The sequence below is a fragment of the Onychomys torridus genome, chromosome 12, assembly GCF_903995425.1.
Source record: "Onychomys torridus chromosome 12, mOncTor1.1, whole genome shotgun sequence".
In the NCBI taxonomy this organism is placed as follows: Eukaryota; Metazoa; Chordata; class Mammalia; order Rodentia; family Cricetidae; genus Onychomys; species Onychomys torridus.
Window position 1 is genome coordinate 11,702,132 of NC_050454.1, and position 18,517 is coordinate 11,720,648.

An 18,517-nucleotide genomic window follows, 5' to 3' on the forward strand; every position below is an offset into this window, starting at 1 on the left:
GAAACAGAAAAGATTTTATCATTTCCTAATTAAAATGCTAGTGCAAAAATCAGAAAAAAGCACCAATGGATTAACTCCAAAGTTCACAAGAACCTGTAATTAGTGCGGCCATCTCACAGCAAAGTGGGTATCTGACGGTTATGGTTGACAGACTATCACTCAAAGGCTAAGTGAGAAGCACACTATCAATTATCAAATGGTTCTCTCTCCATCGTCTACCATTCCCACATGTCATCCAAGCACTCTGTTCCGATGCATAAACCCCTCACTTTAAAATCAGGCGACAAAACAGAAACGCAAGCACATCAGAAGTGTAGGGCTCCCATCTACACTACTAAGAGAGTACATCTTGACATGTCATTTAGAGTTTTCTATACTGTCACCATTGGTCCTAAAGGACAAACTGTCTGCAACCCCCAAATATCCCTATGGGATGTCAGGGTTACTCCTGCCATGTAACTAACAAAAGGACTTCATAAAATGAAGGGATAATCTTGGTACACAAAACATCTCAAAGCTAGGAATTAAAATTTCAGTTGGAGCTGGAGAGATGGCACAGTGGTTAGGCATGTGTTCTGCTTGGGCACAGGGCAGGAGTTTGGGTCAGGCAACTCACAGCTGTTTCTTAACTCCAATTCAGGGGATCAGATGCCCTCTTCTGACCTCCACAGATGCTGCACTCAAGTGTCCAAATCACACTCCAGATATACATAGACATAATTAGTAATAACAATAAAATCCTTATAAAAAGGGGAAGAGAGATGTCTCTGCAGTTAGGAGCACTGGCTGCTCTTCCAGGTTCAGTTCCCAGCATCTGTGACTCCAGGGGATTTGAAGCCTTTTCTGGCCTTTGTGGGCACTGTATACATGGTACAGAGACATGCGTACAGGCAAAACACCCACACATATTCTAAGAAGCAAAAAGAGCGAGCAGTTTAGAAGAATTCGTGATTGGAGGACAAAAGAAATGTCTCAGTCATTAAGAGTGCTTTCTGCTCCCAGAGGACAGAACTGGGTTCCCAGCACCCACATCAGCTAGCCCACAACTACCTGCATCTCCCTCTCCAGGGGGATCAAACACCACTGGTCTCTGTGAGCACCTGCACTCACATGTACAGAGATACATATATACTCATAATTAAAAATAATAGAACTAAGTCAGGGCATGGTGGCACACGCCTTTAATCCCAGCACTCAGGAGGCAGAGGCAGATGGATCTCTTTGAGAGTTCGAGGCCAGCCTGGTCTACACAGTGCATTCTAGGCCAGCCAGGGCCACATAGGGAGACCCTGCCTTAAGATAATCTGATGCCTCTGGGGACACTTGCAGTCTCATGCACAAACTTGCACTCAGACATACATGCACACACAAATGAAAATAAGTCTTTTTTTAAAAAAGAATTCACAGTCACATCACTCTGCTTTTAAGGATCAAGGGTTAATGGCTTCCACTCATTCTGCATACTCAAACATAAAACCAATTAAGTTTTGTTAAAGACAGTTAAGTTCAGAATTTTGCATATGGACATTTATGGATTTCAGTGTTCACCAAGTCAAAGAGATAAAGAACTGAAACCAGTTTTCACTGTATTGCTTAACAAAGTACATACCTTGAACTTCTTCTGGTAAACCAACTGGTTGTTCTGTATGGAGAACCAGCGTCTAGATAAAGACAGACAGATTAAAGATGGCTCTCATGTGGTGGGAAGTGGAAGTGGACACATGTTGAGGGTGACAGTCTTTGGAGAAGTGAACCACTTTGCTTTCACAAACTGAGGCATAGGAGATAACTACTCAAAACTAAGAATAAGCATCTTAAAAATCACAGGGTAGTGAGATAAATCTGCTGTATTTAGGTTCATTCTATGCCATAACTTTCTATCTTAACAAAAGCTTTTATTTTTTTCCTGCTAAGACCATAACTATTTTAAAAGTACAAACTTATAATTTTTTTGAGGTGCTCAAAATAATATCTTTTCCTTCAAATATTTACTTTTATGGTAAAGAAAACTTATACCACAAACAAAATGTTCGTTTATATAAGTAAAACATCATGATAAAAGGTGATTTATTTTCAACCCTTTAGAAGCTAATGCATTCAGCAAATGTTTGATCTGATCAACAAAACAGAGACTAATCATTAGAAGTGTATGGAAGAGGAGATGATCACACTTTATTTCAAATAAGAATTCTTCCTTCTCAGTCAAATAATGTTCTTACCATACACAACCCCTCAACTGTTTAAATGGCTCACCTCATTACTGTTAAGTGACTAGGAAACAATTTGCTCACAATCTTCTTTAGAAAAAAGGCTAGGCAATGTAAGCCATATGCACTAATTCTAATTTATTAAAATAATAAAAAGAACTAAAGACATACAAAAAAATCACAGTCAAAAGCCATTCATAAAGGAAGCAAAACTTCTCACCAAGCACAAAAAGTGAACAGTATTTGAGCTGTTATTTTAAATTAGTTTTATATGAGATGATTTTTTAATATAAACATTAGTTATTAATCTATTAGCAGATAGAGATTCTACCTTTTCATTGACAGTAATATAAATTACCAGAAATTATATTTAGGTGTTTTGAATTTCTATTTTTAAATTTTTAGTTATTTCTCCAAAGCTGAGAAAGAGCCCCGAAGACACCTTTGGGTTTTAGGCCTTTTACTAAAGGGTGGGTGGGTTTTCTTGCCACTTAAAAAGTATCACCTTTTTCATTGAGAGAGAGTTTGTTAAATAAGCATCTAAATAAAATAAAGTGGGATGCCACTGAATGCAAATCAACAGACCAGAAAAGGAAGAACGTCCAAGGCTCTTGTTGGGGACAGACAGCCGGTTAGAAATGTTAGAGGAAATTCTTACACAAACCAAATGGTGCACCCTGCCACCTGGATGACATGCAATGGAGACAATCTCTGGATCTGATGAAAATGTTGTTTTTAAAATTCACTAGAGGAGGGTGAACTATATTAATAAAAATGTATAGGCTGGATATCATAGTAGTTATCTTACACAGTTTGAGAAAAAACTACAGTTTTATTAAATAATAGGAAGACATCCATATAAAATGCAAACTTTTCATGCTTGAGGTCCTCAAAAAAATTTTTTTAACCTGGCCACCTTAGGGCAGTGTTCCCTGGAAACACTACACTAATACACTAGATAAGTGCTTCTGTTCCATTGCAGACTGCTCCTCCAGTTACTAACCTTACTGAGCACATCTAGTTCTGAAGCTCAGTTTCCCTGAGATTTATCTGCTTCTGGATGACATTCTTACATGACAAGGTTGTGTAAAATACTTAGAAAAGACAGTACAAATTTCTCCTTATTTACTACTTCCTTACAGAAAGCATAATCCATCATAGGCAGGGAAAAATGAATTACAAAGATGTGTTTTCTGATGTGATCTTCCTTTTGCTACGATCAGAAACACACATCTAACAGCAACCAGAACTTCAACCAGGTGCCTAATAGTAACTTAACATATATAAGTGCATATCTGGGAGGTGCATGCATGTGCTCTGGTGCGCATGCCCACAGACGTGGAGTCCAGGGACAGCCTTGAGGATCGTACTTAGGGCACTGCCCAACTCCTTTGAGACAAGGTCTCTTACAAACTGGGCTGGACCAGCCGCCCATCGAGCCTAGGGATCTATCTCTCTCTTTCTCTTCAGTGCTGGGATTCTAAGCACAGGCCACCACACCTGGCATTTGTATGTGGGTAATAAGAGATCAAACTCAAGTTCTCCTATGTGCAAGGTAAGCACTTTACAGACTGAGTTCTCCCTCCAAGAAAGGGAAAGTGTGATGAACAGCTCGTAGATGAATTACAAACACACACACACACACACACACACACACACACACACACACACACACACACACACGACTACTTAGTATTTAGAGCACTTGGTACAGGAAATTTTAAAGTGCTACAAAATGTAACTAGAGCCAGGAGACAAGGTTTGGAAAGCACCGTGCTAACATAGTCATAGTCTATAAGACTAAAAAACAAAGCACAAATTAGAAGACAGCTTCTAACTTCTTATGTATAAGAGAAGTGAAACACATTTTGTATCTGTCTCAAAAGCAATTTAGTATAATTTAGACCAACATATTCATTTATTTTTTTAAAAATAAATATTATTACATACCAAGGAGAACTTCCAGATGACAAAAATGAGGTCAAATGGGAAAAAAATAAATTTATAAAAACCAAACATATTTTACCATGTTTGATCTTAATATCAAAAATATTGGTAAAAGTCACAGTTCCAAATCTGAAGAAGCTTTATAACTAAAACTATATTAAGTTACAGGTTCATATTTAGGTGCTAGATAGATACACATTTAATACAATTGAAAGGCCTCAGGCACTGGCTCATTTCCAATTCAATTTGTTGCTTCTCCGGGAATAAAGTGGTAAGGAGAACCTACGACCTGAAGATGGATTCCCTCAACACATGAGCTGCTGCCAAAGGACTTATCCCAGCCACCGCTCCATCTTAGACACAGTTTGCTACCTTCTGTCAAAAGACATGAGCCACAGGCATTCCTACCACTCAATGTGCACCTACTGTGAGCACATCCACTGTCCTTTCCTAGTTCAGATCAACTGAGGACACGAGCAGTTAAAAGGTCCAGTTCTCTTCCTCAAATAAACACTTATATTTTCTTTCCAATTTAGAGCATAAAGAGATTTTTTTTGTCCATTGCAAGTAATCCAAATGAACACGGGTTAATCAGGCTTTCTCGTGCTACAGAGGAAATTGGATAAGAGAAGGGAGGGCAGGAAGCTAATTGGTACCTGATATGATCGGGCTTTTTCCTGTCATGTGAAAAAATGGGGCAGGGTTAAAACAAAAGGGAAAGGTGTAAAGGAAGAAAATGCAACTATGCAAATAAGCAAAGGACCAGCATGGTACAAAAAGAAACAAAAATTAAAGAAACAAGCTTACGCTAACAACCTAACAACGCAAAGTATTCGTGCTTTTATTCATGTATTAGAAATATATGCATTTTGTAGAATTTCAACTCCTACGAAACTGAACTACTTTGAAAATATCTGAATTACTATATTGCTATTACCTTATACATCTATTTTGACTATTTGCCTCTATGGTCACAACTAGAAAATACAGGTAGTATCGAGCCACACCTTACTAAGCTGTGCCTGGAAGGTAGGAGGAACATCACCACATGTTTACCTAAAGAGACTTACGAAAATAAAAACTTCTTGGAAAGAAAGGGGGGTTACTAATTAAGAATTTCAAACATCATAAAATGGTGACCAATAAACCTCCCACCTGCCCACACCTGTCTTCACCATATGGTAACAGATTTGAAGACCACATATTAATATGAGGGGAATAAGAAGGTGGAAACAGGGCTTGGCTTTGAAGCCAGGCTGACCTTGCACCCATAATCCTCCGGCCTCCCCTCCCAGGTTCTGGGGGCACAGGGATACACACTCTCCCCACCAGACTCATTTTTAGTCTATGTACACACTTCTTACTTTAAGACAAAAAGCCAATAAAAACATCATATCTGTACTACCAGTACCAGCAGTACATACAACATTTTGTTTTAAATTTTTGTGTAATCCATTTTATGCACTGGATTATATTTTCTGGTCCAACAAAGGAGTCTGCTTCTTTATTGGCCTTTCCAATTTAGTGCTAAATTATGTTAATAAATATTTTCCTTGTTATTCCTCCTTTCCAAATTCATTGTGAGACATAAAACAGAAACATAGGTTCCAGTGTTTAAAGTCTGAACTGAAACTGCCATACCAAGAAAATAACTTAATAAGAAAGTGCATTGTGGCAGACCTTACATGCACCCCCAGAAAAACAAAGCAGCCCCTTGGTGTCCATGTAGTGCTTGGTTCTAGGACCCAGTCACACATATCCAAATCTGCAGATACTCAAGTTCTCTGAGATAAATGCAGCGTTTGCATAGAATCATAATATGTGAGAATATGAGTGTGTGAAGGAGACAGATGAGGAGAGGTGGGGAGAGAGGGAAAGAGAAAGTGTGCGTGTGTGTGTACACGTGTGTGAGAGAGACAGAGAGAGTGTGTGTGTGCATATGTGTGAGAGAGTGTGCATGCTTATGTGCATGTGTGTGAGAGTGTACGTGTATGCATGTGTGTGTGTGTGTGTGTGTGTGTGTGTGTGTGTGTGTGTGTGTGTGTGTGTAAAACAGAAAGACTTGCTGTGCTGCCCTCTTCTGGGCTCAGGTGATTTTCTCACCTGGGCCTTGAATTAACTGAGCTCAATTAGCCCTAGATTTACTTACAACTGCTATTATAATGTAAATATTATGTAAATAGTATCATTGCATTGCTTACAGAGTAATTACAAGTTTAAAAAAAAAAAACAAAAAACTCCATGTTAAGTACAGAGTTGTTTTTTCCCAAAACTGTTGAATCTCAGTTGGGTGAGTCGTTAAGTGTGAGATCATACGGAGAGACAACAGTGTAATACATTTACATGTTCGGATGTCACAGACAGGAAATCTAGGATCTAGCAGGAACATGATTGACAATGCATATAGGACATGAACTTTTCATTCTTCTGCCATCTGCTCTCCCACACAAAACATAATTATCATGCTACATTACACAAGACTGGACACTGCTTTTAAAGTGGAATGGTAATGTATGAAACATGAGGGAGATTTTTTAACATTTGGGAATTCTTAATCACATATCCCTCAGGATGAATATCTTTGATGGGGTACTGAAAATATGACATAGTTTCATGAAATCACACGTAAGAGCAAATGCGTCGTTATATGATCAGTACCTATTGTAGCTGCAGAAAGGAAACTCTCCTTTAAACTAATCACACAATACTTTTTTTAAATACTTAGGCAGTGAGTAGAAAAGTTTAATATCTGATGAGGTAGATTATGGTTTTTTGTTTTGGTTTAGTTTTGTTTTTTTGAGATAGGGTTTCTCTCTATGTAGCCCTGGCTATCCTGGAATTTGTTCTGTAGACCAGGCTGGCCTCTAACTCAGAGAGATCTGCCTGCCTCTGCCTCCTGAGAGCTGGGGTTAAAGGTGTGCACCACCACTGCCCGGCCTCTGAGATGTTTTTAATATTAAGGAATATATAGTCTTACTCAGAGGAGTAGAATGTATTAGAATAAATTAGATGGAAAACTAGGGAAGACACTAAACCAAACATGGATGAAAGAAAATTATTTGCATTTCCTGAGATCAGGAATTTGGTAAGCCTCATTACTGCTCTTTCTTCCCCTGTTCATATAATTCCTTCTGTTGCATTTTGCATATGCTCTGCCCCCGCCCCCAAAGGTTCTGCACTAGATCTGGCTCAATGTGGTACCACTAGGATGGTGGAAACCTTAGGGGTGGGGCCTTGTCCTGGGCCTTGTGCTGGGTGACCACGTCGCTGAGGACACTGCCTGTGCAAGGGATCAGTGATGGTCTCCTGAAGTACAGGTGTTGTCAGGAATTGGTCATCACCCTTCCTACTCTTTGTCTTCCTGTCTCAAAATAAGATCTCAGCCACACAGCTCTGCTGAGACACACAGCCCCTCAACACAAGCTCCCTCAACAGATGCATCCAATCTGTAATTTCCAGACTACAAAACCATGAGAAAAGTAAAACCCGCTTCACTCCAGTCATCTCACAAAATCGCCATGTCTTTGCTGATTCCAACAGCCACAAGCAGCCCTTTCTACAGCAGTTTCATCTCTGAGGACACGCCTTCTCATCCTGCACGCCTTCTCATCCTGCACACCTTCTCATCCTGCACACCTTCTCATCCTGCACCCCTTCTCATCCTGCATCCCTTCTCATCCTGCATCCCTTCTCATCCTGCACACCTTCTCATCCTGCATCCCTTCTCATCCTGCACACCTTCTCATCCTGCACACCTTCTCATCCTGCATCCCTTCTCATCCCGCACACATTCTCATCCTGCACCCCTTCTCATCCTGCACCCCTTCTCATCCTGCATCCCTTCTCATCCTGCATCCCTTCTCATCCTGCATCCCTTCTCATCCTGCATCCCTTCTCATCCCGCACACCTTCTCATCCTGCATACCTTCTCATCCTGCATCCCTTCTCATCCTGCATCCCTTCTCATCCTGCATCCCTTCTCATCCTGCATCCCTTCTCATCCTGCATCCCTTCTCATCCTGCACACATTCTCATCCTGCATCCCTTCTCATCCTGCACACCTTCTCATCCTGCACACCTTCTCATCCTGCATACCTTCTCATCCTGCATACCTTCTCATCCTGCATCCCTTCTCATCCTGCATCCCTTCTCATCCTGCATCCCTTCTCATCCTGCATCCCTTCTCATCCTGCACACCTTCTCATCCTGCATCCCTTCTCATCCTGCACACCTTCTCATCCTGCATCCCTTCTCATCCTGCATCCCTTCTCATCCTGCACACCTTCTCATCCTGCATCCCTTCTCATCCTGCACACCTTCTCATCCTGCACACCTTCTCATCCTGCACACCTTCTCATCCCGCATCCCTTCTCATCCTGCACACCTTCTCATCCTGTACACATTCTCATCCCGCATCCCTTCTCATCCCGCATCCCTTCTCATCCTGCACACCTTCTCATCCCGCATCCCTTCTCATCCTGCATCCCTTCTCATCCTGCACACCTTCTCATCCTGCACCCCTTCTCATCCTGCACACCTTCTCATCCTGCATCCCTTCTCATCCCGCACACCTTCTCATCCTGCACACTTTCTTATCCTGCACACCTAGCACATCTACAATGGGGAATCTACAGCTGCTCCATACTTGATCTAGTTTTTGTTTTAGTATCAATGTCAGTTAATGTGATTTATAGGATGAATAATAATAAATGAAAAGGTCCACATTTGATTGATTTTATTCTACTGCTCTGAATAGCAATGGAACTTCCCACTGAGCCTGACTGTGCTCACTGCAGTCTGAGATCATACTTCTCACGAAGTGGTCCAAGGAAATCCATTTCTCTTCTTGTTAACATAATGGTTATGTTTCTAGGGATTTATTGTGTTTTGGCTTTTGTTTTCTTAAGCTTTAAGGAGGTGTAGATCCTAGGGTTAAATTCATCTCTAACATTACACTATAAAACCACATTGGCTGAATAATCTTATAAAATTACTATGCACTAGTTGTTTCTAGTTTCCTACACTAGCTACAGAATTTGCCAAGACATAAAAGGACTACTGTTTTACATTTCAGCTCATGGAACAACTTTAATGTCTCACTTTCACTGTATAATAACTAGAAGCATTACTGATACCCAGATCACTATAGCTGGTCCTCCAGCACCCATGTCTTATTTTAAAGTTCTACAAACTCAAAAGCTTAATATTAAATATTAATTCTTTCCCATTTATTCACTCCCAGATGAAGAAAATTTTTTTCAAATAAAACCATGTACCATTTAGATTTTCTACAACATCAAACACTAGAGAAATGCTCAGTAAACCACTGACGTTTAAAAATGTCACTGAATGTTTATGAACTTCAACACCAAGAAATCTAAGTGTCATCAGAACCCGTCTCAATTCAGCATTGAAGTTCCCAATTAAATTAACAAAATGTACACCTCATGAACTAACTGAGGAGACCCTACTTATTTTAGTCATACTCATCTTAAGGAGCAACCTTCTCTGTCACTGGGTGAAGGCATAACCTGTTCCTAATATAGCAGACCTTCCAGCCAAGCCTGTAATAGCAAGTCAATCACCCAGAACATAAATGCTACTTCTCAATTAATATAAAATCATTCTTTTTTTATTTAAACAAGAAGGAAAAAAGGGCACCCTTGAGTAAAAGATTAATCACTACCATTCAGAAGGATGACCCTGAGGTAAAAAAAACCTGTCAATGCTATTAGGTATGAAATTATTTCATTTATCATATTAATACAGTAAAATATTTTATATTTTCTTTTAGTTTTGTTTTGCAATTTTTGATATAATGTCATACTATGCAACCCAAGCTGGCCAGGAACTCAAAATCCTCCTGCCTTCACCTCCTTGTAAGATTACAGGTGTCCCCCACAACAGCTGGGTATAATTCCATTCTAAGACATTAAAAACTTAATTCAGAAAAAAATTCAATTTTTTTTTGCTAGCCATTACATTTATAATAAAGAAATAATGGCTACCATGACTTCCCATACCCTACTTAAGTGTTATTACTACGGCCAAAAGATCAGGACCACTTGGGCCTAAGACCCACAGGTAAATTCTTACTTTGGGAGTGGGTGTTTGACACACGGTTTCTCTGTGCAGACCTGACTGTCCTGGAACTCACTCTGGAGACCAGGCTGGCCTTGAACTCAGAGCTCTACCTGCCTCTGCCTCCCGAGTGCTGGGATTAAAGGCATGGGTTGCCACCACCCAGTTACAAGTAAATTCTTATTTAAAAAATATATATATGAATACATACATACATATATATATATAAAAAATGAGAATTTAGTCATTATAAACCAAGCATTAAAAAATTCTAGTTTTCTCCTTTAAGCCTTAAGTTTCAAATTTAAAAATCTGGGTTTTCACTTTTCACCTGACTCTTAGGATTCAGTGGACTGTATTAAAGAAAGTTAATAAGGAATTTGTAGAATTTAGATAGTTCTGGGGGGAAAGAGTTGCCAATTACAAGGAAAGGCAGAAAATGGCAAACACATTAAAATCAAGACTCCCATTTGAAGTCTGTTACCTGTTCCACGTTTTGAAGGCATTGCTGGCCCGCTTGAAGAGATACCCTTCCATGACAATGCCATTCGCTGCATCCACATTATACTCTAGCTTGGAATCATCACTGGAAAAGTCCTAAACGAGACACACATGAGTTCAGACAACTGCGTCCCAGAGAAAGAAACACAGGCAGGGAAAAGAGCTTTACAGCACTTGCTCAAGTCTTACGTAAGAACAGGGGAAGACATAATCACTGAATGTCTTAGCAGCTCAGGGTGCTGGGAACCCAACTTTGGCTCTCCAGCCCTGGAAGCCAGACCTCTGCCCATTGTGAGAGCTCCTCTGCAGAGACCGGATGACACTTAGCTGGGAGAAACCGGCCTTGAGGGGAAGCAAGTAAGAATCGTCCCAGGGCTTTCTAACATGAATATGCTAAAACATGAAAAGGAAATAAGTTGAATTAATTAAGAATTTTTAAAAATTTTGGTATCTTTCACATTTTAAGCATAAAAAGCCAATCTACAAATGAACCATCATATTTCTACATACTTTTTCTTTGGAAAAAATAGAAAGCACTAGTTCCTTCATTAAAACTATATGTACATCAATTTTTTTTAAAATTCATACTCATTCTGTATATGTGCATGTATGGTGTTGAAACTGAACTCAGTACAACAGACAAGTACTCTGCCCCAAGCACACATACCCCAGCCATCATGCACAGCAGAGTGCATTAAGTCAGTAATAGACTTGACTTTTGCAACATATGTGTATTATCCATGCATGTGTATAAGTTCACCATGCATGTATGTGCATGTGAAGCCAGGGGTCAACGTGAAGTATCTTCCTGTTGCATTCTACCTCAATTTTTGAACCTGGAGCTCACCAATTTGGCAAGACTAGCTCCAGTTTCCTAGCACTAGTACTACAGTGTGGGTCACTCTCCCCACTTCTTACAGGTTACTGGAATCTGACCAAGGGTCCTCAGGCCCACACAGCACACACTTTACCAAATGAGCCGTCTTCCCAGCCCTGACTTTTCTAACGTCTTTACAGAGTTCTTGTGCTTTTAGATTTTTTTACATTTACATTTTAAATCAGCATAGAACAGGTTTCATTATGACATTCATATCTGTAGATTTCATGGACTTAGTATTAATATATTAGTCTAGATTCCACATACAAGAAAGAACTTTTTTATCTTTCTGATATTTGCCTATTCTGTTTCGACTTCTATCCATCTTCCTGCAAATGACATAGTTTTAATTCTTCTTTAAGGCTAAATGAAACTCTGTATGCACACGTGCATGCACATATGACATTTTCTTTAGCCATATGCTTGATGAAGACACCTGGTGGCTCCACATCTTGGCCACTATGAACAGCAGCAATTAACTCAAGTGTGAAGGTGTCTCTGCGATGTGCTTCCCTTATAGAGTTGAGGAGCTGAGGTATAGTGGTGGTACAGCTGTCCACATGGTGGTTTTACTTTTCATTTCTCGGGAAGACTAAATGTTTTGTTTGTAGCATCTGGAGGCTCTTAGTAATCATTATGATACTCAGAACATAAATAATGGGGTAGGAATACAGCTCAGTGGTAGTGTGCTTATCCAAGATGTGCAAGGCCAAGACTCTCAACACCAAAACAGTAATAATCTAAAACATAAAACAAAACTTCCTGGGATGTGCAATGCACTGTAAATGTGTATTCTCAACTACTTTTTGAGATTTATGAATCTTCTATTATTAATGTCCCTTAATAAAGTACTCAGATGTGACACACTGCAGTAGGTTTCATATGTAAGGAGCTAGGAATAGCGGATGCAATATTGCTGCTGGAACCTCTGCGAACACATTCATGATCTGACAGTTAGGAAGGAACACTCAAAGGCAACTGGGAAAAAGGAAAACTGGAAGACAGAGGTCAACAGAACAAGACATCAGCCTCTCAGGAGAACCTGCGCTTTCCTGCAGGACCCAGCAAACGGAAGGCTCCACTAAGAAGAGTGAGTGAAAGGAGCGGATGAAAGCCTCCCCACTGAACCCGCAAGTGAGAGCAGAGGGACCGTATCACCACTACTGTTCAAGACTCTCTATCACAAAGGTCCTAGTCAACCAGAGCACGGAAAAGCTGAAGGGTGGAAAGGAAGAAGCACTGTCCTGTCGTTACTTAGGGAGAGCATACGGCACACAGAACACTCAAAAGAATTCAGGGAGAAATCAGTACCAAGAGCATCGGTGAGATGGCTGGGTAGAAAATCAATACAGGAACAGCATTAGTAAGATGGCTGGGTATAAAATCAATACAGGGAAATCAATCTCACCCGAATAGAACAGAGACAAACAGTGACTTCCTAAAGGTAGCAGTTACAGGAACATTTGTAATGTAACTGTCTGGGAATAAGTCTAACCAGGAGTGTGTGAGAAAATCACAGAACCTTATACAAATCACTAAAGAAAATTTAAACAGAAGGTAGAATAAGACTGTAACACAGACATCATTATAAAATAAGCATACCTACTATCTCACAGGTCCAATATAACCTCAATTAAAATCCCAAAAGCCTTGTTTTTAAAGAATTAACTACTGCTGTGTGTTACTGGGGTGAGGGAGGGGGGACGACTAACAAATGTCACAGCACTCATGGAGGGCAGAGGACAACTCCATTCCAGAGACTGAACCAGACTACCAGGTTTGTGTGGCAAGCGCTCATCTCACGGGTCCCCACAAAGCTCTGGGGTTTCCATGCATCCAAACCTCAGTCTGCACAGAGACAGGGTGGGAGCTTTGCTTTCTCAGACACGAAGAGTTACTTACTATAAAACTATAACAACCGAGACAACAATGTGCTGTGATAATTAAGACAAAATGACCAGGGGATGGGAAAGAGCCCAGAAGCACCTCAGACACAGGAGGGATGGGGGAACAGAGGCTGCAGCACAGAGCAGTAGAGGAAAAGGATCACCAACTCACCACGAGCAACCAGCTATTGATGGGAGGAAGCAGATCTCCACCCACTCTCACCAGACCCCAGGTACGCGTAGATTAAAGAGCTAAATGCTAGGGCAGAGGAGCACACAGCTCGGTGGCGAAGCACCTACCTGCCCATCATGCAGGAGGCCGGAGGCTCAAACCCCAGCACCATTACAAAAACCAACAAACAAAGCAAAGATATAAACATGAAAAGCAAACCTACGTGGGAGAGGTATTCATGATCTTGAGATGGGAACTGCTGAGCAAGGAACAAAAGCGCCAGACCCAGGCAGGGGGAACACCATGAGAACCTAAACCATGTATCTAGAATACAAGAAGAACTTGGCCGGCAGTTAGGATGGCCGGCAGTGAAAAGGAAGAAAAAAGAACAGACATTTCACAAACAGGGACCACAAATGACCGAAAGGTGCAGTTCACTAGTCACTAGCGATGCATAAATGAAAACACCACGTGATGTCCAGATCCAGTGCAGTGGGAAGGCAGTGGAACCTCAGCACTGCCCGCCAGCATCCTCGCCACGGTGAGCACATGCACACTGTCGGGTACAGCAGCTCTACTCCATTCATGTGTCCATCCATCCAAAGACACACTAAGGCAGGGGCAGGGAATCGGGGGCACTCACAGCACCACTGTTTAACAATCGCCACTGATCAATGCAATTGTTAAAGCACCTGAAAAGGAGGTCAGAAATGCTTTCCCTTACATTTTAGTTGACTTTATTTATTTGTTTGTTTATTACCTGTAATGCAGCCTGTGTCAGCATTTAGGGGCAGAGAAAGGATTCACAATGAGTAAAAGCAGCATTATTTTCTTAAAGGAAAACAGTCGTGTATTGTTGAAAGTCAAATAGTCTCAGATTTGATAAGTTACCAGTTTGAGGCCTTCAGTATAATACTGAACTATGTATATGATAAAGATATTAAAGCCGGGCAGTGGTGGTGCATGCCTATCATCCCAGCACTCGGGAGGCAGAGGCAGGTGGATCTCTGTTGAGTTCGAGGCCAACCTGGTCTACAAAGTGAGTTCCAGGACATCCTCCAAAAGCTACAGAGAAACCCTGTCTCGAAAAACCCAAAATAAATAAATAAAAATAAAAAATAATAAAATAAAAAATATATATCCAATTTAATCAATAATCACATATTTCTAAAAACATAATTTGTCATTTTACTAAAAAATGATTGATCCCACTTTTGGCAATCATTTGACGGTAATGCCATTAAAACAAACTGCTCATCAAAATGCCATGTTCTATACCACAGACACAAGGACGAGCCAGGCACAGCAGTGCACACCTGTGATCCCAGTACTCAGGAGGCTGAGGTGGATGGATCATGATTCAAGGCCCCCCCTGAGCTACACAGCAGGACTCTGCAAAGAGAGAGAGAGAGGAGGAAGAGAGCACATGAACTGTAAGTTCAACAGAGGCTGGGATGGAGGCACACCCCTGTAATCCCAGGCACAGGAGGCAAGAGAGGAAAGGCTTTAGGCTAGGCTGGGCAGCACACCAAGATCATGTCTTCAAACAAAAGAAAAGACGGAGTTACTGCATCCTCTAACAACAAAAAGCAACTGATTTAAAGATGGCCTACGAGAAAAGTCTTTGCTTTTCTAAGTATTATTTTCCTTTGAGCATGAATAATCAATCCATTAATAATTTTTCTCACACTTGCTACTGACTTTGCTACATTTCTTTCCATTCACATCTTCTATGTCTGATCTAATCTAAGTAATCTAGAATCAAAGATGACCCAATTGCTTATTATCAAGAGAACAGATTTCTTAGAGCACGCAGACGGAACTTTGTCACAACTTTATGTAACTATTCAATCCCTGGTTTGCCTTTCATGCTTGGGTCATTAATCAAATCCATCAGACTATCACAGATAAAGTCCTATTAGGTATGCTTCAGATACAACACATTCAATTTTTTTTTTTTTTAAGCTGAGGATCAAACCCAGGGCCTTGTGCTTGCCAGTCAAGCACTCTACCACTGAGCTAAATCCCCAACCCACACATTCAACTTTAGTATGAAGAAATACAAAACTTGCTATTGAATTCTCATTTTTAAAAACATTGGTCAAAAGTAGTTTAACTAGGCTTAGGTGATTGAACAAGCAGTGAGGATCCAAAAGGGATGTGCTGAGCTGGAGTGGGTGCAGCTGGGAAGTTAGTAACCAAGAGAGAAAAAGAGACAGAGAGAGACAGACGAGGAGGTGGGGGAGGGAGAGAGAATGTATGTACTCTCCCCCCATGCACATATGTGTACAGATGATCTCTCTCTCTCTCTCTCTCTCTCTCTCTCTCTCTCTCTCTCTCTCTCTCTCTCTCTCTCTCTCTCCAGCACACGCTTTGGCAGGTAGTTGTCTGTATCCTAAATGAAACCACGAATAATATTCAAAATTGCAACACAGTGTAACCTTTAGTCAAGCTCTTGACAGACTAGCAGTACTTATAAACTAGTTCAAGAGCACAGCCTGCAATGTTTTGATCTGAAAAGATAATGAGATGCACACATTAACATCTACAACACTTGACTTTTCACAGAAGAAGGATTCACTGTAACGAGCAACTGGAGGGATCTGTGTAACGGTGGCGGCTGCAAACACTACCATTCCCGTGAACGGAAGTCAGTCGGGTCTGCCTGTACCTTCTGCTGGATCGTAGAATGTTTCTGCTCCATCTCTCTTTTCTCCTTCGCTGCATCCACAACCAGTCGATCCAACTGAAGGAAGGAGAAAATGACAGACTTAAAATTCAGAGAAAGAAAGGCCTTTCTTAAAACCATATCCCGAGTCATTTTGCAGATAAATATAAATCACCTGATTAAAGTTAACCTAAAAAGGCATTTTTGGCTACACATTCAAGTAGAAGTTCCCATTTTCCTAGTACTAAATCCTCTTTGGGAAAGCTCCTATCCTAATTGGGGAGGCTTCTGAGCTGGTGCACCCCATCCTTAAGGACAAGGACTCTGACCTAAAGGGCCTGCTGACCCACTTAGAAGATGCTGGATCTGCACTCAAGATGACAACAAAGCACCGCACAGAAACACAATTTGTTTTTACTCCAACACTAGCAAAAGGCGATGCAGCTGAACGAGGGAGGGGCAAAGGTCACAAGCTCACAGCAACAGATACGTCCTACCTCCTTGCCACACACCCCATCTCTCCACACACCCCATCTCCTCTCCACACACCATGCTTTCAACTTGTCTTCCTTATGTTATAAACTCATCTGTAGCTGGCCAAATAAATAAAAGACAGCTGGGGGATGGGAGGATGCAGTGGTAAGCTTGCTTGAGCCCAGGAGTTAAGACCAGACTGGTAAACACTGGAAACACCTGGTTCTGAAAGGTTAAATTAAACCAAATAATAAAAGAATATTGATCCCATAGTTCCAACTGTTATCTCCTACTTACTCAGCTACTACAAGATTAACCTAATTGGCCACATATAAACAGACCACTACAGAAAATGTGGCTTAATACATGTTTTTCAAGGCTTGCAAAATCCCTTGGTTTAGAAAGAGAAGGACCCAAAACTGAAAGCAGTAAGTACCTAAAAACAATCATTTCCACTAGCTAACTACAACTCAATTGGCACGATTCTTATAAACAACATCTAATGCAAGACAACAGGATGTGAAGAGTGCCCAGAACACAGGACCATCTGACCCTCCCCCAGCCTGGACCAATGACTTAGCTACACGCTTGTACACCACACTGACCCTCTCCTGTCCTATAAAAACTCAAATGTTCCCAGGATCTATTTCCTCCTCTTCTGCCAGGTCATTGTCTGGCAACAAAGCTGTGTTTCCCAGGTTTCCTTGCGGCGAGTGACTGAGCCCAGGACACTGGATGTACGCAGAATGGACACACACAACTTCTAGGAAATGTCCTTAGGCAGACAACATGGTTTTCTTTACCCCTTCCTCCCTCCTGCTAGCTGGGGTTCGAGAATACTAAGACCGATAAGTCACTTTTAACCCTGAGGCTAACTCCGTACACGAACAGCCAGGAACCTGAGCTTCTGACTTTACACACAGGAAATAAGATTCTTTTACAGAAGGCCTAGGACCCTCAGGCTGGACTGTAAACAAACCCAGCCTCAACTGACATGTACACAGAGCATTTGGCAGGGAGATGAACAGCAGTCCAGTGCAAGAGACGAAAAAGCAGAATGCATGTAATTCATGGCATATGCTCCATTCACAATACCATCCTCCCCTCCTCCCTCCCACACACACTTCGATCACTGAATGGTATTCTCATTCCACGCCTACCTTTCTCCCATTTCCCTAATTCAATTTTCCTCTTAATCCCTCACCTCAGGAAGTATACTGGGAAAAAAACCCTACGGAGTAACACTGTTAAATCAAGAGGAAGAAGGCTCATCACTCAATAAGAAGCACCCTCCAAAGTGACCTGGGCCCAGTCAGTGGTAAGGCACACACCTAGCATGAACAAGGCTCTAGGTTTGAGCCACAGTGCTCAAAACAGGGGGGAAATAAGGTTCCAAACATATTTCACACAGCTCTGTGAAATAATAATAAATGGTTGTGGGATTCTAAGACTTTCATTACCCAAGTAGCCAATATAATTTTTTGAAAATAAAAAAGAGCAATGTGTTAATTAAAAGCAAATTAGGTCAGTGACTCAATTATTCAAATTTAAAAAGGACTAAATCCTGCTATTTCCACTATAAAAGAGCAGGCTGGCCTGTCTCAGCCTCCCAAGTGCTTGTGTCACAGCTGTGTGCCACACCTGAGAGCAGTGTGATTTGCACCCTCATGCTCAATATTTACCACAGGCATTGCACCTTCAAGA

The 18,517-nt window shown here is 41.1% G+C and overlaps 1 protein-coding gene across 7 annotated transcripts in view; it reads right to left on the reverse strand.

Annotated features, from left to right (window-relative positions):
* Acap2 (ArfGAP with coiled-coil, ankyrin repeat and PH domains 2) overlaps positions 1-18,517 on the reverse strand; it is a 117,860-nt gene that overhangs the window by 24,066 nt on the left and 75,277 nt on the right. For 2 of the 7 annotated variants that reach the window (XM_036203169.1, XM_036203173.1), the window contains exons 9-13: positions 16,343-16,417; positions 14,432-14,443; positions 10,720-10,832; positions 4,811-4,831; positions 1,610-1,661 (exon numbers count right to left, since the gene is read on the reverse strand). In XM_036203169.1, coding sequence (XP_036059062.1) covers positions 1,610-1,661; positions 4,811-4,831; positions 10,720-10,832; positions 14,432-14,443; positions 16,343-16,417 — 273 coding nt within the window. The remainder of the gene's footprint in view (positions 1-1,609; positions 1,662-4,810; positions 4,832-10,719; positions 10,833-14,431; positions 14,444-16,342; positions 16,418-18,517) is intronic. The other 5 variants (XM_036203170.1, XM_036203174.1, XM_036203172.1 and 2 more) reach the window with 3 other exon arrangements.